The sequence below is a fragment of the Miscanthus floridulus genome, unplaced genomic scaffold (assembly GCF_019320115.1).
Source record: "Miscanthus floridulus cultivar M001 unplaced genomic scaffold, ASM1932011v1 fs_561_1_2, whole genome shotgun sequence".
Classification (NCBI taxonomy): Eukaryota; Viridiplantae; Streptophyta; class Magnoliopsida; order Poales; family Poaceae; genus Miscanthus; species Miscanthus floridulus.
In genome coordinates, this window is record NW_027096938.1 from 2,993 (window position 1) to 29,047 (window position 26,055).

The 26,055-nt window shown below is 43.6% G+C and overlaps 3 protein-coding genes and 1 pseudogene across 3 annotated transcripts; 2 read left to right on the plus strand and 2 right to left on the minus strand.

Moving 5' to 3' along the window:
- Window positions 1-273: 273 nt before the first annotated feature.
- Window positions 274-660, minus strand: LOC136532253 (uncharacterized). The gene has a single exon (XM_066524854.1). The coding sequence runs from the start codon at window positions 658-660 to the stop codon at window positions 274-276; it is 387 nt and encodes a 128-aa protein (XP_066380951.1).
- A 4,049-nt stretch (window positions 661-4,709) lies between these two features.
- On the plus strand, window positions 4,710-8,334 carry LOC136532257 (uncharacterized). Its single transcript, XM_066524857.1, has 4 exons — window positions 4,710-5,154; window positions 6,450-6,640; window positions 7,056-7,299; window positions 7,835-8,334. Exons 2-4 carry the CDS (start codon window positions 6,472-6,474, stop codon window positions 8,187-8,189), a joined length of 768 nt encoding a protein of 255 aa, XP_066380954.1. The 5' UTR covers window positions 4,710-5,154; window positions 6,450-6,471; the 3' UTR covers window positions 8,190-8,334.
- Window positions 8,335-16,156: 7,822 nt separating this feature from the next.
- Window positions 16,157-18,443, minus strand: LOC136532254 (heterogeneous nuclear ribonucleoprotein 1-like; annotated as a pseudogene).
- A 495-nt stretch (window positions 18,444-18,938) lies between these two features.
- On the plus strand, window positions 18,939-23,219 carry LOC136532256 (O-fucosyltransferase 36-like). The gene is made up of 3 exons (XM_066524856.1): window positions 18,939-20,280; window positions 22,377-22,626; window positions 22,700-23,219. The coding sequence occupies exons 1-3, from the start codon at window positions 19,037-19,039 to the stop codon at window positions 22,874-22,876; spliced, it is 1,671 nt and encodes a 556-aa protein (XP_066380953.1). The 5' UTR covers window positions 18,939-19,036; the 3' UTR covers window positions 22,877-23,219.
- The last annotated feature ends 2,836 nt before the right edge of the window (window positions 23,220-26,055 follow it).

The following is a 26,055-nucleotide window of genomic DNA, read 5'->3' on the forward strand; positions in this document are numbered from 1 at the left end:
GCAGGACCCCGGCTATGGAGTTCGTAGCCGCGACCCGTGGTAGCTGGGCGAGGTTTTGCCCCTCAGCTCCAGTCGGTTTAGAGGAAGAAGAGAGATTAGGTAATGATTCTTGCTTCCTTATTATTCATCCTGATTATTCTCATATATAGGCCACTCGGCACTACAAATTGGAGCTAATTGCTCCTAAATTTAAGGCCTTGATGCAGCTTCATTGATGAGCTCGGTGACGCGGTACGGCCCGAAGAAGTGAGGCTTCAGCTTCCCTGTGGTCGCCTAGGGCAGTGAGGCGGCCGGCCGACGGCGTAGATGGAGTAGAACCCAGTCGCCCACCGCGTAGGAGACTTGCCGATGCAGCTTGTCGTAGTGTAGCTTCTGGACCGCCTGGGCTTGTTCAAGCCGGTAGCGGACGTCTTCCAGAAACTCGTCACGGTCTGCCATGCTCTTGGCGACGACAGCGACATGAGTCTCACCCGGCTCATAGGACCGAATGGTAGGCGGGTCCCAGCCGTAGACCACCTGGAACGACGTGTCGTGGAGCGAAGTTTGATAGGCCGTGTTGTAGATGTATTCCGCCCACGGCAGCCAGCGAAGCCACTGACAGGGCTGGTCACCGGTGAAGCAGCGTAGGTACATGACAATGACGCGTTTGGCTACCTCCATCTGGCCATCCGATTGCGGATGAAAAGCCGTTGTCATGTGCAGCTTGGCGCCTATGAGGCGCATCAGCTCCCGCTAGAACTTGGAAGTGAACACCGGATCACGGTCGGACACCATCGACTGAGGCATGCCGTGGAGTCGAACAATGTCGGTGAAGAAAGCCTAGGCCACGGACTCTGCAGAATACGGGTGAGCCAGGGGAATGAAATGGCAATACTTGCTGAAACGATCCACCACTGTCACTATGACAGATTTTCCCCGACACGCAGCAGCGCCTCCACGAAGTCCAGACCGATGTCGGTCCAGAGCGCCTTCGGGGCTGGCAGCGGCATGAGCAGGCCAGCCGGATGAAGATGTTCCGATTTGTATCACCGGACACGGCAGGCCGACGCTCTGCTCACGGCAGTGGGCCGAGAGCTCGGACGACGTGCGGGGGCGCGTCCGGTTCAGCGACGGTGGAGGCGGGGGTGCGGAAGACACCGCCGCGACGGCTTTACCGTTGCTGATGGATGTGTGGGCGAGGCGTTTCCAAATACGCCCTGTTCGCTCCGTACTTTTTCAACGAACATTATTTTTCTCTCACAACAAATAAGCCAACAATATTTTCAGTCATGACTTATCAGCTAAACAAACAAGTCTATTTTTAGGTGATTTGATAAGTTTAAACCTCGGGCCGGGCTTTTTGGATGGATCGAGCTCAAAAATCCAAAATGATCCCCACGAGTTCATGATTCACTTGTCAAGAGTCCTCAATTTTTTTCCTCCTTTCCTCTGCTATTCATAAAACGGCACAGCTAACGTGTTTGGGCGGACGCCCGCAGCTGTGGTCCGTTTCCACACATTTGTTTCGTGCGTCCACGTGAGGGCCCGCATCGCTCGAACATTGTTCGCCCACACCTGAGTTTCGCGCGCTCGCGTGGGGACCGCTCATGCCCCTCCTGCTTCTCACGCGTATCCCATATACAACACCTGATCTACTTTTTCAACATGCAGATGCAATACTTGCAACATAAAAAAAAGACATATGAAACACTTAAAACATGCGTCTGAAACACTTAAAAACACTTGAAAACCATTACAACACATACGCAACATCCAAATAAAACACTTGTAACATATGTGTGAAACATATGCAACATCCAGATAAATACATTTGCAACATTCGTCTGAAAAACAGATAAAACATTATGAACAGACGCTTACAACATATGTAGACAAACCATTGTAACATATGCAACATCCCGATCTATTTTTGCAACATCCATATGAAACACTTGCAACATACATCTAAAACATCTGGAATATATGTTTCATGTTTCTAGTGCAACGGGCGGCGCGACGAACTGACGTGGTTGAGCCGGTCGCGGCAGCAGATGGCAGCACCCCGATGTGGTGGAGGCACCCGGCGCGACAGAGGCGTCGGATGGAGGTGCCCTACCGCTGTGGGGTCGGCCACGACATGCCTACCTGGACGCTACGGCTCGGGGGTGGCGGTGAGGAAGGAGATAAGGTCGGCGTAGCCGAAGAACTTGACGATAAAGACGATGGCGTGGCCCTGTGCCTCAGCATTGTTGATGCACTACGGCGCCCAGGACGAATCTGCACAAGCAAGGGCGCGTGCGCGTGGACAGGAGCGAGCGCCATGGCGGAGCGAGGCGAGTGGAGCGTGCGGAGTGCTTTGTGTGTGTGAATGGTTCGATGCGTCCGGATAAAAACGGGGCATCCGAATACCCTAAACAAAGCATTATCGTTCATAAAAAACGGTTCCTAGGGCTCATTCACATAAATTGATGTCAGAACTGAAACCGAAGCCATACCAAACATGCCATACATATTGGTGAGCGCACGTTTTCTATGCGTGGTATCCCATGAACGGCGGCCGCCATTAGCTCTGTATACAATCTTCTATTTTTGACATTTCTTTCATGCACCCTGTTCGCTTGGGCTTGTTTAGCTTATAAGCAGTATTTTTTTAGCCAACGAATAATATTTTTCTCTCACATCAAATCAGCCAACAATACTTTCAGCCATGGCTTATCAGCCCAATAAACCAAAACTGAACAGGGCAATGGTCGGTGAGGTTGTGGCACATTTGAAATAGGGAAAACAATATTATTTTTTACTTCCAAACAATTATGCAACTAAGAGTCTGTTTAGATAAACTAGAACTAACAACTAATACTATTAGCTCTTACATGTAGATTAATGGACTAATAACTAATTCGTAGCTAAATAGACTAACAGTTAATCTGTCAGTTTATGTTCATGAAATACAGATTAATCAATCTATAAATCCAAACAAGACCTAATGGGGCTGTTCAGGCTGCTCATATAAGTCGGTTTATGGTACAATATTTTTCTCTTCCAACAAATTAGTCGTACAAATCAGCACAAATGGCTTTACGAGGAGCCGAACAGATAATATCATTTACACTGTTGCTTAGGGCTTCAAGATTTGGCAACACCACCTTGTGAAGCTGGTCAAGCAAACAAACCTTGATATACTTCTTTTTTATAAGCTTGTAGTATTTTTTAATCTAACTATTCGAAGAATAAAGTCAACTTTTCGAGATTTGTTGGGCCCGTTCGTTTCGCTGAAAAAACAAACCGAAACACTGTTCCTGAATGATTTGTTGTGAGATAAAAATACTGTTCTGACTAAAAAAACAAGCTGAAAAAAACGGATTACAGGACCTTAGAGCATCTCCGAGAGTTCCCTAGACATCCTCCTAAATCCTTGTTTTTTAGAAAAATGAAAGAAAAAACAATCTCAACGACTCCTAATCTTTTTAGGACGTGGAAAACTCCTCTCCCCTTCCGTGTAACTTTAGGACGAAGCCACGCGAGGAAATACTCCACCCTTCCCCTGTCTGGCTCTGCATACTGCATGGGAAGGCAAGCACTCGAAGCCAGGGCAGCCCGTGTGGGCGTCGCGGCCGGCGACGACGTGCTGCGCTGTCGAAACGCAGCGGCTGCCGGCCTCCTGCCAGCCTCTGCAGCTTTGCCTGTTCTCGGCAGGCGCCACGCCACGCGTGTGACGAAGGCTGTGGCCTCCTCTCCTCAGCTTGCCCTCAGGGGCCAGGCGCCACCATGTGTGCTCATAGCGGCGCGGGTGTCAGCAGTAAAAGGATGAGGTGCAGCCTTTCGGCCTTGTTTAGATGATAAGTTTTTTCATTCTTTTTTCATCACATTAAATCTTTAAACATATGCATGGAGTATTAAATGTAGATAAAAAATAATTAATTACATAAGTTTGATTGTAAATTACGAGACGAATCTTTTGAGTCTAGTTAAGGCCATGATTGGACTAATAATTGTCAAATATAAATGAAAGTGCTACAGTGCCAAATATTAATTCCTAACCTCAATCTAAATGAGGCCTTTGCAAGAGAGATGATCGATCTCACTGACACTGGAGTCACGCACTGCGGCACTGTACAGTGTCTTTGGCATGCCTGCCTATAACAGGACAGTGAAAGACTGAGCACCCAAATCACTCGTCAGGTGTCTTGGCTCAACACACGCAAAGCTTCCGCTGCTCCTCGCCCCACCCAACGCGGCGGCCGGCGGGTCCTTCGCGGACTTTCATGTCTTCGTTCCGCGCCCGTGATCCGTGATGAAACCTCGGCGGGGTTGTCGAAACAGTGGAGTGGGTTCGCTGTTTCTGAAAGATTGGCTGCTGCTCTGCTGCCATGCCTGCGTATCACCACAAGGGCAGAGACTTGCCACATGGGCACAGGGCACTCGATGCGCCCGGGCCCGGCGCATCCACCTTCCCTCGAGCCTCTGTAACCGCCACTTACTGTTTGCTTGCCTGGTGGCCGGTCGCCGCTGCCTGCCTTGAAGGATCCCGGCAATGGCGACGTGGATACGCGCGGCGATCTTCGCGTGAAAAAAAAAAAGACTACAAAAAAAAACAAATAGGACCCGTATTTGATTTTTTGAAGTTAAATATTAGAAAGTATTAGAGATAAAAAAAAATTCTTTTAAAATTATTTTAGAAATTAATAAATATATATTTTTAGAGGAATATTTAGGTAACCGTCGGAGATGCTCTTATATTTGGGGACCAAAAGGAAAGAAAGAGAGCCTATCCTCGTTCTCCTCTCCGGCTCACCGCGCGCCTCCTTCGCACGCCTAGCGCCGCCGTCCGCGCCCGCAGGACTGGGCCCGCTACGCCTGTACCCAACGAAGTCCTCTTCGACCCCTATCCCCTCCCCCGCAGCGCCGCAGCGGCGAGAAAGAACGCGCGCGCTCCATCCTCCCCTCCTCAGCCCGCTCGCCCCCCTCCCCTCGGCAGCCTCCCTGGCCGAGGGTGCTTCCGCTCCTTCCGTTGGAGAGGAACACGACGCCTGGCTGTCGACAATCGAAGCGATTCCTCTATCGCGGGCGTCCTCGTCTCGTCCTAGTCGTCTTCGCCTCCTTCGTGCCAGTGGATCGGCGCGGCGAGGGGATCCGTCCGGGGGTTTGGATCGGTTTCTTCTCCATCTCCATCTGGTAAGGACCAAGGAACCCTAATCTGAGGAATCGAATCCAGATCTTTTCTGCTATAGTCCGCACAATTTGTTGCGTGTTTCTTTACTGCGTGGATACAAACATAATAAAATCTTGCGGATAAATTAAAATTTGGGGTTCAACCTGGATCCCCACGGCTTGCTGTGCTCTTGGTTACGTATTGTTCTTGCGGTGCACCATCATCTTACATATAGGATAGACATGCTCTATGGGCACTGATGTTTACTAGTTTGGTACATCGTCAAAAGTCTGAAAGAATCAGTTTAAGTTTTATTCCCAAATGCAAGAATTTAGTTTATGTTGGGTGGAATGTGTGTAGTTCTCCATGTCTGTTGACATTTCGTGACAGTTTGCTTATTAATTCACCCATCCTCCCATGCATTGCTTGATCACAACTGTTCTTTTGTCTCAAACTTGCACCACTGGTATTAGTTATTTCCCAAAATTTGGACATCTCAAATTCAACCCTATGCCACATTAAGTCATGCCATGGTGGTAAAATTGTATTTTTTTATGTTCAAACAATGCAACTGCATCTCTGATCTTTATGAAACTAGTAAAACTTTGTGTTTTCCCTAGGTTTCTTATTTAAGCATTATTTCTTAAGAAATGCTCAACTACATTTGGTACTTTCATTCTTGACTCATTGATGCACAGTTTTAGAGGATCTTTTTGGCTGGTAATGCTTTAATAAGTTATTTTATCGGGATGGATAGCATAGATATAAGGGGCACTTTGTATTCTATAATTGCTCATTATGAACTGTGTTAGGAATGTCTATTTTTTAGTTTTCATGTTATATTTATTTTTGGGTGACATGTACTGGATCCCATGTATGTTTGGATCATTAGTAAAGTCATATTTGTGGTGTTCACATTAGTACGTAAACTGATAACCGACCTAGCTCACACCAAAGAATATCCTGTACTGTTCCTTTGCAACTACTGTTGCCGAGACTGTTTGAATCCTACACCTTTGCACCTTGATAATGACTGAATGCTATCTAATACTTTTGCATAGTATACAACTTAGTTGGCTTTATGCTATAGAAATACATTCTTTTATTGTCCTAGCGACGTGGCCACATTACCCCCTATGCCTGAGCAAAATAATAGAGATCAAGACATTGTTATTGATTATATATGATGAAATCTAGAAGTTCCTTGTTTCCACTCTAACAAACATTAATGGAGTAATGTGCCATTAATTTTTTGGTTATTGCTTTTGATGTTATCTTATTTTTCGAATTACTAAATATTTAATTTCTGGATTGCCAGTTGTTGAACTTGGAGTTAGACAATGGATCTGGAGACAGAGAATCGTCTTGCTTCTTTGCTAATTGAAGAGGCGCGGAGATTGCAGTTAGAGGCTGATAGGGAAGGTGTTCATGCATATCTTCGAAAACCTAATGTTAGGCATCGTCCAAACTCACGGTTCCTCACAGCCACAGTTCACGGAGTTCAGCAAGGTCAGCATTGTGCAGCTGTATTTTTAGTTTATTGAATCATTGTTGTCACTCTTTTTATATATTTTCTATGTTTTTGGAGGAGGTCCTGTGGAACAAATCAACATTAGAAAAAACAATTGAGTCATGTAATCCTGTAAAAAATGAACTTGGCTCTTGTGAGTATAGTGACCTTCCGATCTTGGGGAAGAAAGTATACTGGCCATCTGGATCCACGTCACCAGTTTTTAATGACATGAGTTATCAACTTAGAAAAGAACACTTTAGTCACATAAAAAAAATTGAACTGGGCTCCTGTATTATATTGACCTTATGTTCTTGGGCAAAAAGTATACTGGCCCTATTCACTAATTTTTTAATGACATCAAGTAGCATGTTCGACATTGTTCTTAGTTGAAATATGCTGTTTGTCCTGCAGCAAACCGTGTTGTAGAGGTCAATGAAATGTGGCGTGCCAGGGAAAAGGAACTGGAGTTGGAGTCAAAGATGAAAAGCAGAAGTAACGACCGTGATGATTTTAGAGGCGAGAAGCGCAAAAGTGAATTGAGAAACCATAGCTCCAGCTCAAGGGTTGAACAAGAAGGGACCACTTATAATAAATCTTACTCAGACCAGGAGGATGGTCTCAGGGATGATGAGATTGAAAGATTTCTTCATTCAAGGTCAGTTAGAATATTCATTTATTTTCTTCTATGCGAGAAATATCCATTTCTTTCATGATGTAACACCTGTCATATAATATTAATTTTACTCCTCTGTTCTTATATGAAAAATTGCGCAATCTGTGTGTCTCTTTGATAATGCCACATTATCTGTTGATGAGTGCTGGTATCCTAGGCCTTGTTTAGTTCCCTTCAAAGTTCCAAGTTTTTTCACTCTCTCTCCATCACATCAATTTTTGGACGCTTGCATGGAGCATTAAATATAGGTAAAAAAAATAACTAATTATACAGTTTAGTTGGAAATCACGAGATGAATCTTTTGAGCTTAGTTGGTCCACGATTGGATAATATTTATCAAATAAGACGAAAGTGCTACTATTCATCGGGTTGAAATTTTCTTCAATCTAAACAAGGCCCTATTATGTGGTATATTTAAATTTATTTATGCTGCAAACGTTTCTGTCTGTTAACTATTTTCCTTGGGTTACCTATCAGCATATTGTTGCTGACATATTTATTGTTGTTGTTCTGTTAGGGTGAAGCGAGGACGTGGGACCATTGGTTCTAGGATGGACGAGCCTGGTCCATATCTTGATTCTTTGCCCCGTCATCAGGACAACGTACCTAGTCCTGACATACGTGTGGAAGAAAAATGGGAACGCGGAGTACAAGGCCCAGAGAAGGATTCATTTTTGAGATCCAAGTCTCCTGATGGTCATTGGCATAAGGATACTTTGGATGGAAGGGCATCAAGCTCTGAACCACTGAGTAAAAAGGAAAAGAAAAAGAAGTCGGAGAAAAAAGATAAGAGAGAGAAAAAGAAGGAAAAGGACAAGAAGAAATACAAACATCGCCATCACCGCAATCACAAAAGCCGAAGACGAGAGTGAATGAGTGATGTTGCCTGCTAGCATAACAGAAAAATGTGCGCAACGGTTGTGCCCTGAAATGAGCTAGCAGATTGTTGCTGTATCTTGAAACCTGTATTGTATGGAAATCTCGATATTGTGTAGAAATGGACTATGTTTCTTATAATACAGTGTTGTGATGTCACAGTTTTTTAAAGTTTTGTCACTTTGAAGTACGGTGAAAACAATACGGATATTTTTCCGACGGGGACTGAATTCGTTTAGAAGGGTTCAGATCTATCCCTATCCGAGTCAACATCCGATATCGTATCCGAATAGTTAAATCACATATTTATAATGTCGATATCTAATCGTATACTCTCCGGTATGGTTGATACTATCCGTATTTAAATCCAAATCCAGACAGAAATACAAAAACAAATGTAATATTAGCATGGTTAACATCTCAAGGTGTTTAGTTTTTTTTCCCCTTTTGTTGATTGATCATCTGAGTCTGTTCTTCAAGCACGTGAGTTTCTTAGTTGGGGTTTATAGCTGAATAAACCTGCGTAAACAGATTAGTGCACATTTTCTATGATCCATCTGGCTACGAAGTTACTTGTCAGATTCATTGAACATAGCTTCAACAGTTGGCTTGAAATGACTATATGATGACTGAAATGAAAGACGATTTATGAAATCTTGCAGTTCCTACCAAAATAGACCTAAAAGCATGGATCATTCTTTGTTTGTTTTTTTTAACCCAAGTTCATATTGTTCATCGACATGAATCAATTACTTAGGCTTTTGGAATTCCATCTTTTCCAATTTTCCAATTTCTGAATCGATGTTCTTTCAGAGTTCAGATAGGCTTTTTATATGTAGTGTCTTCTTCAGAAACAGTTCGTGGGAATGCAGAGCGCATGGTGTTAGGTTGCAGTACAATGGCTAGCAGAATTGGAGCCAGTGTCGGGATTTCAGAAAAAAAGATGCTCACATCAGTAGAAACTGGAGTCCCCAGACCATTTTCAAGAACAGAAAAATATTAAATATGCCAATTCAATTTTGAATTATTTTACAGGACAATCTCTTGACGTATACCACTCAAAGTACATCACATGTTCTTGTGTGACTGCACAAACACTTGCAAAATGATCACAATTCACAATGAAAAATCCTAGAAACAAAAGAAAGTCATCCTCCAGTTCTTAAGTCCGAAGCCATCCAATCTATGTTCTCTGTACAGTATAATGCTGTGTATGAAATGTACTGGGACGAAAAATACACTATCTGCAACAAGAGACAGATCATTTGATAAAGTCATAAGAAGGCTTAGAAGCAACAAGGAGAAAGAAACATAGTATAGTGCCTTCGTGTTTATTGCCTTGAAAACAGCACAGTGAAATGAATTGGCCGTGAAAGAATGCTCAAGCTATAATGAAGTCATCTTTTATACAACCACTGGACTGTGGCAGAAACCATCAAATGCACAATTGCACTGTCTGAAATGTAAAGATTGTCGCAGCACATATGTTGAAACTAGTTTATATCCAGGAGTAGCGATTTCAGCTACTTCCACTGGAAATCAGAGGTGAATCAGGATGCAAGAGATTCAATAAACACACTGCGCATGTAGAGGTGATACTGTCCCAGTCCTTACACTGAAAGCAATACTTATGTTTTTTTTTTTTTTTTGAGGAAACAAAATATGGTGTTCTTTAGCCTCGGAAGCGTAGTAGCTAACTAATATTGGCTTCGGTAAATAATTTGGACACTTCATTACCAACGCAAAGGTTAATTCCCATCAATTGGATTTGGCGATAAACAAGAATAACTGACAATACGATGAATAGAGGATTCCCTAACTGTACAATTTTATTTTGTCCTCATGAACCACACCTGATCACGAGTAAAGGAATACCCAAAAATCATGTAAGTAGCATTCCCGTATGACAAATGACACTACGACAGTACATGATCATGGCATCTATTTCCGTTATCTTTGTTTCTTTGGGGAAGAAAATCATGATCCATTATTCAGCTGAACCTAAAGAGAAATGTAACATTCCACCATTAACATTTCCTCTCCCTCTTTAAGTACTATATTCGTACTAAATGGTAATCCCATCTAACAAAAACATTTCTAATGTCAGGATAAAAAACAGAAGAGCTGTGAACAAAAACATGCACATTCCTCCATTGCACAAACTTGCGCAAGAAAAAGGTTTAAAAAAGTCTGAATGATCTGCTAGTTTGCTAATCTTCTCAATTCAGAGGTAAGGTTAAGGAAGACCTGACCTGATCACTGACCTAAAATGCAGGAACGAATGAACCACCTAAGCCGGTCGAATAACTCAGCCGACAACAAATGGGCCGATCTCGCCACTGCGCATGCCGCGGGCGACCTCGTTGGCGATGACCAGGAAGGTGGACACCCAGCCGGCGAGCACCGCCCATACCATGTCCACGATGCAGGCCGCGAGCCCCCATGGCATCGTCATCGTCATCCTTGCCCCCTCTCGCCAGCCGCCTCCAAGGAGGCAATTCCAAAAACAACGTCCCTGCAAATCGTCAAGCACCAGCGAAACAACCATGGTTGAGCCGAGGAGGAGATCGATTGAATTCCGACGATTTGACTAGCTATTACAGGAGAACTCACCTCTTATCTTGCTGTCAGCACGCAAGAGTCGATGCAAGTTCCTCCGATTAGCGCCCGTTCTACGGATTCAGCTAGGATCTTACGCACCAGCAATCGGCAAGAAAAATTGCCACCACAAGAGATTTGGCTGGATTTCACTGCCTCCTCTCCTCTGCCACCTAACCCTTGTTTCCCCCTTTCTACACCTCCTGTTCTGCGGGTCACCAAAGCTAGGAAACGGACAGAGATGATCTTTGCTCTTGCTTTTGCGCCAAGAACCAATCCAACTCCGACACTTACTATTGACCCGAAATTCCACCTCCACCATGGATTCTTTGATCAGAACATTTTTTTCCCCACCAGAGAGTTAAATAGATGAGGCTTGAAGAGTCTTCCCTCCCTGGGTAAATTCCTCGTGAGCCATAAAAAAAAAATCATGATCCATTGAAAAAAGTTCATCGGACTTCGACTGTCACTGCTATAATTTATTTTTTTATCATCCATATCCACTGCCATTAGATTGGCCTCTAACGGTGTCAAACTATATGTGTGAAAAGTCAAAAATACTCTGAAGTATAAATATAGTCATTAATTTTTTTTGAGAATCTTAACAATTTCAAATGAAAAAACTCAAAACTAAAAATTGTAGATCTCGTCGAGATCTATACTCTAACGACGTTAAACTGCAGGTGTGAAAAATCAAAAATATCCTTAGATCTAAATATATCATTAATTTTTTATATCTTAACGACTTCAAATGGAAAAAACTCAAAACTAGAAAGTTGTGAATTCCGTTGAGATCTATAATTTTAATATAAAAATTATCTTTATTTAATTCCGCAAAAAAAGACAAGATTTGATATATTAATATATCTTAGAAAAATTATATCGTTTTGCGGTATTAAATGAGAGCCCTTTTACAGTACTTGAAATTGCCTCGCGTTGCCTCCCATTGCCTCCATAAAATATTAATTATCATCGAAAAGGGTACATTGGTTATTTCACGTGCCTATCACTACTCAGCCGCGCCCACTCCCCGATCCGCGCCCGACACCGTCATCCCGATCCGCGCCTGACTCGCCCTCGCGCCGGCCTGCCATCGCCCGCACTCCTGCTCTTACCCTAGCGACCGCTACCCTGCTCTCTCCCTCCCTCTAGCCGCCGCCAGCGTCGCGACGGCGGCCCAGCCGCGCCGCTGCCCCCACCCCCAGCGCGAGGGCCGCGGTGGTCGCCTCCGTCGCCGCCTTCCGCACTGCCCTGCTCTTACCCTAGCGACCGCTGCCCTGCTCTCTCCCTCCCTCTAGCTGCCGCCGGAAGCCTCGTTGCGACCTTTGGCCCTTTGGGTGATGCTATTTTCTTCATGTATTGTGCTATTGTGCTCACCGTTGTTGGATTTTGTTTCCTTTGTCCACAAGAGGAATTGCTATGGCTCACTTCCTTTGGTGCCCGTGCTGCAGCCAGGCAATAGAGAAGGCCAACCAGCAGATAGTCAATGCCATTGGTAAGCCGATTGTGCGGGGTCCCTGGTACAGTGCTTCCATTGCTGTGAATCACGTGAAGCATTCTGTCTCCTGCACTTTCCCGGTGTCGGGGCCCCAAGGAAATGGTCTTCTCAAGCTCAAGGCTATGCGCTTGGGAGGTGCGTGCTGCTAACTTCTTCACAAATCTATTCCTTATGAGTGAGTTGATTGGACTTGCTAGTATGCTAACATTTTTCTGGTGGCATGTTTATACTTGTAATAAGATATTCTTTCGAATATGTCTTTCAGTCTTTGTGCTACATTGCCGCAATGCATCGAAAAAACTGAACCAATAATTGATGGTTTTTAACATTTGGATGCAGAACGTTGAATATGACTTAGTTTTTGCATTGCATATAAAGTGTTGCAGTAGATGTGTTTGCATTAATGGAAAGGAAAACTATGATACTAATATACATCATTTGCTGACTTAGCCAATTGGTTGCATTTTTTTTATACAGTTTTGTCATGCCTTGGGCATAGCAGGTATGTTAGTCCATATGCATGACAAATGCCCCAAAATATTACTGTAAAATCATTTGTCAAGCCACATTAATCCAATAAAATAGGTTGTATAACTGATGCTATTTGGGTGACTGAACAAGTCATGTCACAATTTTATCTTGATATTCTTCAAATTTATCTTGACCTTGAAACATATAAGGATGTGTACTAGTTTCATTTATTTGGGAATAAAAATCCAAACCGATGTCTGCACTAGTGGGTACAGCGTTACCACCTACAAGTGCCCACCTGATGGACCAGTTGTAACTTGGCTGGTTACTTTTGGTTTCTGTAGCCATTCCTGATTGGTTTTTAAAATATTAGTGTTAGCTGTTGGCTACCCATGGTGATTAAAGTTCATGAAAGTTCTTATGTAGATGTAATGGTGATTATTTGCCATTTGTATATTCTGACTAATTGATTAAGTGCTTCATGTCATGTTCTTATTCTAGTAGGATGAAATCTTGTCAGAAGATTCATCTAGAAGTTAGCTTTGGCCCTGTTTGAGAATGCTTATCTGAGAGTCGGTTTTAATCTGATCAGAATTTTCTGATAAGCTGCGGTCTAATAAATCTGCAGTCTAAAAAATCTAGGTGTTTGGCAATCCTGATAGTTGTCAATAGATTCTCTATCATGAATGTAAAATGACTTATATGCCTCTAGGCTGGTAATAGATTATTTGTTGATTGATGAATGAGTGAAAGCAACCATGACAAAAAAAATTAATTATTGTACCATATAATTTGGATAGAAGTTTAAATGAATAATGGATGAGTTGACATCGTTACCATATATGGGGTCCATTATAATACAATAAAAAAATCAACCTTATCCCAACTGCCGGTTCTCACCACCGATCTCCATGGTCGCAGCGACGAGTTCTCACTTCTGTTCTTCTCCCCAGCGGCAAATCACTCATTTTCTTTCTCATCCAAATCTGATTCTTCAGCAAAAATTCCACCTAGATCAAACGTAGTACCACAGCTTCCTCCACCATGGTCTGTTACAGGGCGGCGGCAGCTTCGATTTTCGGCGGCGACGACATCCAGGAAGGAGGCACAACTCTTGTAGACATCAGATTCCGCAGCTTCGTTGATCTCCTCAGCAGGTTTGTCAACGACGGAGCCATGTATTGGCCATAGAGGGCTCTGGCCCCCCCTTGCCCCGTAAAAAAGAGAGGATATATGCTGCAGATGTGCAAGTCCGCTAGCTAATTTAGCCCACCAGGTGATTGGCCACGTGCAAGTCTACACTTGGGAGTTGGGACCTGGGCCCTGGCATCAGTCAACATGAGCAAAATAATCCACGGAGTGACCGAGACGGCGGAGGCGACGAGCCGATAGCCGAAGGTCGGAGCACCGGAGCTGTCGATGCCTCGAGCTGGAGTCCTTGGCAGCGGCAGCGGCGGCCTTCCTTGACTCGCTCGTCGGCGGTCGGCATATAAACATAGGCTGCTGTTTTAGAACATGGCAGGCTGCTGAAATTTGAAACTTCAAGTGCAAAGTGAATTTCAATAATGAAAACCTGTGCATCCTAATGAAAGCTTCATTTTTCAGGAGGAAATGTCGGATGATGATTCTTTGCTGGAGTACAGTGAAATTGTTATGAAGATGTTTGGCAGTGAGGACGACGGATTTGAGTTTTATAACAACTACGCTTATGAGAAAGGATTTAGTGTGAGAAAGGAATACTGCGAGTGGGACAACGACCACAATGAGAGGACCCTTCGGAAGTTTGTTTGCAGCTGTGAAGGTTTCCGCGCAGAGAAGGAGGTGAGGAGGGAGATCAAGAAGCGGAAAACCTGTGCCACCGCTGATCTCCGCCTTCACCGCGTCGCCGGCCACATCCACGCCGTCTAGAGATGAATCCAGGAAAATCATCGGCTGAGAAGAAGATGAAGACGGGAAAATCCATGGCTCTGAAGAAGAGCGTCGAAAGGTGCTTGGTCCCTGACTGCGTGAACTGCGTGAACGGAGTCTCTCCATGCCTCTCCCCGAGAGGGAGAGACGGCTTCAGCTGTTGCAACTGCTGGAACTGGAATCACGGTCGTCGCAATGCTTGCGTGAGCGGAGGATGTGATCTTCCTATCAAAAGGCCCAGGTCACCCAATGAGGTATGTCTGTGGAACGACGAATTTTTAGAGATCTGTTTGTAGTTGAATTGGAAACACCTATGCCTGTTTGTTTCTATGCAATCAAGTCCATAGCTCATGCATGCTCTTTTATATGATCCATTATATTTCAGGTGTGCAATCATGAATTCTGCCCTGACGATGGCCGATGCAATAAGTATCTGTGCCGCAACTGCAAGAACAATGTATCTCCATGCCTAAATCCTATCGGTGGCATCGACGACCTGTTGGCGTGGTGCTGCAACTGCTGGAGCCATGAGATCCGTAGATGCTTGAATGGGTGTCAGGACTGGAGTGATGAGGAGGATGTGTCAGACCACCAGGTATCTTCTTGCACGGCTGCATGTAATTTGTACTACACAACCCACTTCATTTGACATGTATTAAAATGATAAAATGGATGCCCATGGATTTTGCATCTCCTACTATAATGTCCACTACCAAGTTAGGAAAATGAATGGCCAATAGCTTATCATGTGCTACTATAATGCCAACATGATGGCCCTGTCTGTTTGCAATCGCCATAATGCAGGGATGTTTTTCGATTCTCGATTTTGCTAGTTCAAAGTTCTGAATCGGTGGTGAGCAGAAGCTGAGATAATCAAGGCATTTGGTGGGATTCTCGTTTTTTTCCACCGAGAATCTGTTATAAGCGGAAGCAAACAGGGCTGGTGTCCAGTAATTCTCCATGTCCTAATGTAAATATCAATTGTATTGATCAAGAGATAAGTTGTAAAATCATTAGAAGTTTAGACACATTAGAAGTCCACAATCCAGAAAAAAAACCAATTATAACCATCGCTTCCCAAAAGAACAAAATATAGGTCTATGTCCCATAAAGACCAACTTCTGTAAGTAAACTCAATCAATTCACACACCATCATGTACCAAACAAAAGGGCAATCATATAACATAATTGAACAAACTCTTCTTATGGCACATATGCAAGGAATAATCTTAGAGAACATTTAACATGGTTACTAATTTTGGAATCATAGGGAGACCTAGGATCACAAAAGAAAAACAACACAAAAATTCCAAAACCAAATCTTGGATGCATTAAGTAAAGTCTGTTAAGTTCAATCGACATTGCACACTAACATAGTCAAGATGCTTGGATCTAATAATTGAAAACTATCAAAAATAAATTAATGAAGTGTTGAAAGCTGGATAATGATATCATGACACAAGAAACAAACTATCTAACCTTTATTAGTCAATGGCCCATGTAACCGGTTGAAACCATTTTTGTAACATCACGCTCAAAAGATCCTAATGTCGAAGTTGTGTCTCCATAGATGGAGCCACCACCTATTGATGAATCTCCAAAGTTCCTTGCATACCCATTGGTTGATTGGTTTAAGTTACTGACACCACTTGATCCAACATTCCTTCCATAAACATTGGAACCTTGACCAAAGTTGCTTTCATTGGACCCATAACCAAAGTTTCTAGTACAGTAAACAGAGCAATTATTGGCACCTAGAGCAGGCACATGATGAGGGTTTCCCCAATTCACATTATTGTTCCCAATTCCACTAAGAAGGTCCCCATTTCTAAATGGCACAAAGAAATTAGAGCTTGTGGAACTAGAAGAGTGATTAAGGGCAAAAATACCCCAAAAGGTTACTAACTAGTGAGTCAAACAGTAAACCATTATTTTCATTGACTCCACCATAGCTAACATAGTTGTTGAATCCACCTGAATTTCCATTGTAATATGGATTAAGATGCCATCCACGCTGGATACCACTATTGAAGCTAGAGCCACTTTCAGTACATGGGTTCATCCATGCGTCAAAATTCATTCCAATTCCATAACTACCACCAAAAGATGGATAACCATTATTCCCACCTGATAGAAGACCAAAACATTCATCCATCCTCATTCCATAGCCACCTAATGGACTCATATTGTAATGCTGGGTATATCCATTAAGGAAGCTATTGGTTCTACCAGTTACATAATTGAACCCATTCATAGGAGAGCACATGCTAGGTCTAGGAGACGGTTCCTTAGAAATAGCTCGCTTGACCTCGACCCTCTTACCTTTCAATTTATGGAGTGTCTTGAATAATGCCCTATCCATGGCATCTTCTGAATCATACGTGATGAACCCAAAGCTAATGTAAATATCAATTGTATTGATCAAGAGATAAGTTTCACATATATCCCCAAATCTGAGACCTCACCTCCCCAACCACTGCTGTCAGCCATGGACCCTGAAAAGCAGTAGGGATCAAGACATCATGTCTTAATAAAGTTATCTACCATGTATCCATGTTTCAAATATTAGAAAAGAACAATAGAGCAAACCTCTAGTCATTCCAATGCACTGTTTATGGTTTGTCTAACTTGGGCTAACGGCTTATTTGATGGTTAAATGCAGATGGTATGATTGGCATGGCTATCATCACAGGCGCCTTTGGAGTTGTGGGTCTTGTTGCTGGTGGTATAATTGCTGCGGCTTCTTCGTCATCTAGGAGAAGATGAAGATATCTTCTCTCTTGAAGTGAATAAGAAATCAAGACGGGCAAAAGCTTGGTGACATATGATCATCACTTTTGTGCTCAGTGTGAAGGGGTGCTCACTTGTCTTTTTTCCTGTACTTTGCGCGTGAGACCAACCTTGTATTGCGTCCAAACGAGAGATAAATGTATTCTTAACAGTAGGGGATGAGGCTCAGGAACATTTCGATTGTTGTACTTTGTGTTGCTGCAGAAGATGCTGTGAGTATAGTAGAATAACAAAGTGCATAATAATACTCTGATCCCAGATCCTAGTTTCCTAGATGAGTTCATTCCTCATCGCCAATATGAAATTGCTGCACTTTACTTTCTGTGAATTTTTTGTGTGGCCTCAAAGTGTTCTGCTTAATGACTTTTTAAGCGGAAAAGGAGCTTTTCAGAACTATCCAATAAACACAAAGGAGAGAATGGTTTGGTTTATCTGAACGTGAGCTTTTCAGAACTATCCAATAAACACAAAGGAGAGAATGGTTTGGTTTATCTGAACGTGATATGGACCTTTTAAAATCTTGTAAAGAATGGATGCATATGCATGAATGCATCAGAATATTTTCGGTCTTTGTACATGTTCTCTGATGAAAGTTCTTTTTTTTGGTGGTTGCGGATACACATTCTACACGTCTTTCCCAACAAAAGCAGGTTGTTTTAATTTTAATCTTCACTCCCTATCAAGGTCAGCAGTAAGTCCTTGTAATACTCGGAGGTGTCATCAACAATGTCGCTGGTGACCGTGGTCTTGAACCTGACCTTGTATTCCTCTTTGATCTTGTTCATGCCGATCTCGGACCCTGAGATGATCGCCCTGGTAAGTGTGTCCTCATCCGTTCCAAATCCTAAGATGGAGTATCTAATAGCCTGACGAACAAAGTACATGTTGAACACCGGCAATTCAAAGCCCATCAACAAGGTTGACAATCTTTCCATCCCAAGTTTACCTTTATAAAGTGCTTCTCCGGCGACGTTATGGCTGGCATTGCCAGCTGAGGCTATCTCGCTCGTGTTACCTTCTTGAGCGGATGACGAAAAAAAAACTATTAGTATTGCATTTATAGAGTTACCATTTTACCCTTTATAAAAAAAAACTACGAGAATGGAATTACCGTCCAGTCATAATCCCCACATTTGCGGAGGCAATGGAAGGCGATTTTTGCGCATATGTCCCACCGATCATAGACACATCAATCGCCTCCCATTGCCTCCATCCCATTGCCTCCCACCTTTGTTGCCGTCGGATTAGCCGCTCTCGGTCGATGTCAGCCATCGAATTTTTTTCCAATTATTGTAAAAAAAATTAGAGTTTAATCTGATGGCAGTAACATGGAGGATAAAAATAAAGTTAGAATAGTGATGTTAAAATCCGCTGAATTTTTTTTAAGGTCTCACCAAAAATTACGATCTTTTTTAACGAAGATTTGGGCTTGAACAAACGTTTGGTTCAACCGTCACCATCATCCAACCTCTCCCTCTTTCCCACCCGTTCTTTCCTCTCCAGTCACCACCTCACTCCACGTCTCCTCGGCCCCTCCCGCGCTGCTCACTGCCCACCGACACTTCCCCCTCCGCCGCCATGGACCGCGGCTCGTCTGCCTCCGACGAGGACGACGACCTCGAGACCTTCGTACCGCAGAACCACGCCAAGCCCCCGTCCCCCTCCGCCCGCTCCCGCTCGCCGCCCTCCTCCTTCAGCGTCGCCGCGCTCCGCCCGGCGCTCCCCTCCTCCGCCGCCTCCCTCGGGCGCATCCTCTGGTCCCGCCGCTACCTCGTGCTTTTCGTCTCCCTCCCACTCCTCTTCCTAATCCTCTTCGTCTCCTTCGGGGGTGCGACCTCCCTCCGCCTCCCCTCCGCCGCACCCGCCGCCGACCCCGCGGCCTCCCGCATGCGCGAGGCCGAGCTGCACGCGCTCTATCTCCTCCGCTTCCAGCGCTCCGGCCTCCTCAGCCTCTTCAACCGCACCGCTGCCCCCACCAACGGCTCTGCCCCCGCCCCCATCTCGCTCTCCGATCTCCAGTCGGCGCTCGAGAGCCAGATCAAGATCAACCGCGAGATCCAAGCGGCGCTCCTCTCCTCGCACCGCTCCGGGTCCGGCAATGCGACCGACGACGGCCTGGATCTCGATCTCCCCTTTGCCGGGTGCAGGAAGAGGGAATTGCCGGCCAACCGGCGGACCATTGAGTGGAACCCCAAGAAAGACCGGTTCCTCTTAGCCATCTGCATCTCCGGGCAAATGTCCAACCACTTGATTTGCTTGGAGAAGCACATGTTCATGGCAGCACTTCTTGGCCGTACCCTGGTGGTGCCCAGCCAGAAGATGGATTATTCGTATGATCGGGTGCTTGATATCAACCACATTAATGACTGCATTGGGAGGAAAGTTATGATCACCTATGAGGAGTTTGTGGAGAAGAAGAAGAAAGTGGCCATTGATCAGTTCATATGCTACGCAGCCTCGCCTCCATGTTTCCTTGATGAGGACCATATTAAGAAGCTGAAAGGACTGGGGATTTCTCTGGGCAAGATTGAGGCAGCCTGGCCAGAGGATGCGAAGCTGAAGGAGCCAAAGAAGAGATTTGTTGGGGATATTACACCAAAGTTTTCGACAGAGGCTGAGGTCCTTGCCATTGGCGACATGTTCTATGCTGATGTGGAGGATGAGTGGCTGAATCAACCTGGTGGTCCATTGGCTCACAAGTGCAAGACTTTGATTCAACCAAGTAGGCTCATACTGCTCACTGCTCAACGCTTCGTCCAGACTTTCTTGGGAGGAAACTATATTGCTTTGCATTTTCGACGGCACGGATTCCTTAAATTCTGGTGAGATACACAAGATCTTTTAACCTGCTGAACATTATCTATTTGTGAATTGTGGATTTTGTGAGACAAACATATTATAGTGGCTGCATTTACATTTTATAAGGTTATGCTTGATAGGCTCTTGTAGTAGATGGCTTCATCCTTTGTTACACATCTTGGGAATTCTAGGCTAGTCATGGTCATATCCTCTTTTGGTTATTCCATGACTGCTGTTCCTTTGGACAGTGCAATTGGTGTCTCCTTCTGTGATGCACATACAAAACTAGGCACTTGTTCTGACAAAGAATGGTTGGAGTTGGTTCTAGATGCTTCTCTCAGATCTAGGCAAAATATACTGCAAGTCAGCATCTGACATCTGCACAGTTGATCAAACTATTTTGTGCTTGGTTAATAAAGCTATTCAAGGAACTGAGGAAGTGCCTGCTTAATAATGAATTTACCATACAAACTGTATGATAGAGTAATATATTCCATAGCTTACTTTCATTAGTTATTCCCAGTGATGTTGAGTGATGGTATCTGCTCTAGCATTGACTATTGCATTGAAACACTATCCTTGGTCTTGTAAGTTAACTTTATTTTCTTGGATAATTCTACATAATGTGCAGTTGCTGAGAAGTGTTAAGGCATTCTTGTTACATGAATAATTCAATAGTTTGACCCTTGGAAATAAGCGTAGTTGTGTACTGTCACGATGCCTGAACTAGTCGCAGCATTTTTTGTCCTTAATTTTCTTTGATGGGGTCTTTTAAACGGTCATATTGTGGTTGAACATTTCTGACAAACTGATCTTGATGCTTATGGCCTGTGACTGACAACAGAGTGGTGCTACATTCAACAATCTATAACAATATTCCAAAAAATCAATAACATTATGGAAACATCTATTAGTCACATTTTGCTTGTCACAAGGGGTCGCCAAAGCTCACAAGTAGCTCGGCTCGGGTTTTAGATCGTCCCATGTCTCGACCAAAAAAGGAAACTCAGCAACATAACTGCCCAATTTTGAACTGGTAGCTGCTCTTTGTTTCCTATGCCACTGGTTTATCAAGTTGATAATAAAGTTTGACTAGATCAATTCAGCAATCAATGGCTTACAGTGACTCAAAAAGGGCGTACCCAATGCAGAGAGCCCCCGCAGTGACTCAAGAAGAAATAAATTTCAATAGCAGTAGTTACACACAATAGTCATGCGTTGCTGGAATGTCACTATGTCAGTATGTTTAATCTCTTGTTTGTCAAATTATTTCATGAATAAATTATAACTGACCTTGCATGCCAATCAAACTTATTTGATACTGATCTCAATCAGGCCGTCTTCTGTGGCTCATAGTTTCATAACCTATTAAGCATCTTTATTTGCTTTATCAAAAGCTAAGAAAATCTTATTTCTAGTTTTATTTGGTTATTTTAATCAGGTTGAGTGGTGTGAATTGAATATGTTATTATTTTTTCCTTGTTATGTTAGATATACAGATATATCATCTATGCCTTGAATGTTATTTACTGGCACGGTTATTATGTTCTTAAGATTATACTATAATTAGCTACCAATGTATAAGTTATATGTATGCAACTGCATGAAGCTAGTACCTGGTACATCACAACTACAAAGTGATCTTGTTGGTATTTGGATATAGCTTGTTGGAGCTGGACATGATATTCAGCACTGAATCTTGGGACTTTGTATGGTGATACAGCTTAGTTGGACATGAACTTGCAATGATTTTTCCCTATTTGTTGGAATACATAAATATATAGATAGATTAATGATCTATGCCTTAGAGGTACCTCATTCATTATGTTATTTGCTGTTGCTTGTGGTGGCACAGTTGTTGGAGACTTAATTTTTGTGCTACAATTAGCTGCCTATGTACTGTGTCGTAATGGTATGAAACTAGTACCCAGTGCACATAAAAGAATATTGTTGGTATTTCGATATTAGCTTGGTTGGAGATGACATTTATCACATACTCTGAGGAATGTGTAGTGCTATTGCTAGTTAAGTCTTTGTGGTCTGTGCATCATTTGCAGTTAACCCTGTGGATAATATTATTGTGGGACAATTGACTAATTTTCTCTTGATGTTCTTGTAGTAATGTGAAGAAAGAGAGCTGCTTCTTCCCCATCCCTCAGGCGGCAGAATGCATTCTGCGAATCGTTGAGAAGGCTAATGCACCTGTGATATATTTATCTACCGATGCTGCTGAGAGCGAAACAAATCTTCTGCAGTCCTTGGTTGTATTCAACAACAGACAAGTCCCTCTTGTGAAGAGGCCAGAGCACGACAGCTCTGAGAAATGGGATGCCTTGCTACACCGAAACCACATGGGCGGAGATGTTCAGGTACATATATGGTCTTATGTAGTTTCTCATCTTGAGTGTGACAGCTTTACTAAACAACAATATGCTTATTCAGGTTGATGCGATGCTTGACAAGACGATCTGTGCACTATCAAACATATTCATAGGATCATCAGGGTCCACCTTCACGGAGGACATCTTCCGTCTGCGGAGGGGCTGGGGATCGGCGTCGCACTGCGACGAGTACCTCTGCCAGGGTGAGCTGCCTAACTACATAGCAGAGCTAGACTAAGAAGGCAACTTCCTAGGAGGATCGATAGCTGCAATTTTCCCCCACCATGTCCATATGTTCTGTAAAGAATTGGCGGTGTGTACATCTAGTGTGATTTGTGGTAGAGTGGTCCCTGTATCAGGGTCGTCTCCATTGATTTGATCGGTGTAAATTCTTACACAGGTAGGGAATACAAAGATCTTTGATTTTTTCTCTTTGCTGTCGTTTCTTGTCTGTGCAGTATTTAACCTTTAGATGACGCTGGTGCAGCGTTCTGGTTCAGTACTAATTCTTGACTTGCATTGTTTTAAAACCTTGCTGTAATTGGTGCACTGGAACTTGCATAATGTCATGTTGAGTCATGTGTAAATCATCATATTGTTTTTTTTTTTTTGAAGCAAAAAGTAAGGAAAGGGTGGGGGATCTGAACAACGCAGGCCCATAGGTCTGCTGATTCACTACAAAGGCCCCAAAGACTCCCGTCAATGTATAGTGCACGGGCCGAGATTCCAGGGTTCGCTTTGCACGGTTCAGAAGCGACCGGGGGGAGGCCCGGAGTTCCCGATCGCCTCTCGGGCTCGGACTAACGAGCGGGGAGCTATCGCAGCCGTCACCCCTGCGCTAAAGAGGGTTTGACGTGTGCAAGCTACACCTTGTGCACTTGCATTTCTGAATAGTAAGCTTAGCTAGCAAAAGCAGTCGGGGGTGAACATTCTAGAGAAGAGGTGGAGATGGGAGGAAGTTAAAACGCAACCCGTCGCGCGATAAGGCCAGCACTTGACCCTGCCGCTACCAGGGTCATGGTGCCCCGGTCCCGATGTAGCTACATCCTTCGTCTTGCCTCCGTTTCTCCGGTCCCCGTCACTTGGCCTACCTGCTTGCTCAGTTTTTTTTTTCTTGATCCTATTCGCTGAAATTTATCTTATGTTAAAATATTGTAAAAGATATATATTTATCTACTGAAAAATACTGCTGAAATAGTGTAACAAAACGTGACCGGCCGCATGGACGGGAAAGGAGAGGGCACGGGGGTCGTGCCGTCACGCTACAGCGTGACAGACGCAGAGAGTTTGCGATGGAGATGCTGTGACGCCTTCGAGGGCAGAAATGCGGGCGTTGGCAGTCGCTAGCTGCGCGCGGTCGTCAACGGTCAGAAGTGGCGTGCGATGTGTTGCCTGCGGCCTGTGATTGCCGTTGTCAGTCGCTGCACAAAGCCGATAGTAAGTTTTTCGCTCTCTCTTCATCACATTAAATCTTTGATGCATGTATGGAGTATTAAATATAGATAAAAAAATAACTAATTATACAGTTTGATTGTAAATTACGAGACGAATCTTTTGAGCCTAGTTAGGCCATGATTAGACAATAATTGTCAAATACAAACGAAAGTGCTACAGTGCCAAATACTGATTCCTAACCTCAATCTAAACGAGGCCTTAGATTGATGAAAAATTTGGATGGTTTGGAGGAATTCTGGAAAAATTTATGAGAAAAAACACTATTCTGGATAAAAAAAAAACGGATAAGTCGGATTTAAGGACAAGCCGTAATTTTGATGGATGGGCAAATGTTTGGGAAAATGCGGAAGCACATGTTTGGGAAAATGCGGAAGCACCTTTGACTCTTTGTTGTTGCACACTTGAAGTCGTCAGCGCTCACCAGTGTCTATTGAAAGCATGACAAGTACTCCGTACAGAAGTAGGAGTACGCCTATATGCCATGGTGAATTGCCGGTAGGCGGCAGCTGAGTTCGCGAGCGCGTGGAGCGGCCGGCGGCCGGCGACCAGACCACGTCAGCCCAGTAGGCTGTGACCGGCTGGGGATATCCGTCATATTCGCTTGGCTGATAAGTCATGGTTGAAAGTATTGTTGGCTGATTTATTATGAAAAAAAATATTATTCATTAGTTAAAAAAGTATGGCTTATAAGCTAAGCGAACGGAACACCGGTTGACGATCGATTAGTAGGTGTACCTATCAGGATATCGCCGTGTGTATATAAATGTATGCATTGTCTTTGTACGCCGTTCGAAGAAGATAGCTCGGGTATTGGTCTCCGGATGCATCGACATCGTGTTAATATACTCTACTCTATGGACGCATCGACATCGTGTAAATATACTCTACTCTATGTCACCTTAGTTCCAAATTATATTTATATATTTATAGATAATTAATTTTTATTACATATAGATATATAGACATAGCATATTTCTACATGTATAACTAATGATATATATTTGTATATACACTTTGAAAAGTCAAAATAAATTATAATTTAGGGTCATTTTACGGTGCCAGCTGTTTGCTCCTAGCCGGAGTTGCCTGCCCTAAACAGGACTCCCACATGTTCGATTTTAGATGTCTGAGGCCAGGATTAGATCGCTGACATGCATCTACCTGACATGGTGTGAGATCCAGCGGAACGAGGCCTAATGCTGTAGCACCGCAGGCTGCGGGCTGGACCGAGTTTGTGTAGCGATCGAACTTTAGCACCAAGTTAAAAGCATAGACTTAGGGAGGCCGTTAACTCCGAATCGAACCTTTTACGCGAAGCGATGATGAAAACATAAGAGAGTTAATTAACAAATGTGGTTCATTCAACATATAAAATGGGCCTTGGTCATCTTCTCGGATCAGAACGTTGCACATAGCACTCGTTTTGGAACCGGTGACATGCCGATTGCCGACACCATGCTTTCGTTAGGTACAGGATCACCATGGTCCGTGAGCATAGTAGTACTGCTGTGAAGAACGTGAGTTAGCACTGGGTGTCGGTTTACCCCTGCCTACCGCTCGCCTGCAGCTCCGTCAGTCAGTAGTGGAGATCGACTCTGGTGCCAAGAAAACAAGCAGAGTCAGTGTCGGTACGATTACGGAGAGTCGAAGACGCGTGCCAGGCTGCCGGCGTGCATGACTGGCCATTTTCGTATCCTATTTCATTTTTCAGATGTGCAAAAAAAAAAGACACTCCCAGTACTAGAAACCATATATGGTTTTTATACAAGTAGAAATACATATAACAACTACGTTCTCAATAGATAGAATCTACGGAATAATATTTTGCCCAATCACACATCTTCTGTCTCTCTCATCTACCTATCATCACTCTGTTCGTTGATATTGAAATTTAGCTTATACTGATGTTTATGCTGAAATGTTGTGAGAGAAAAACATAGTTTCATGCCTGAAAATAGTTCT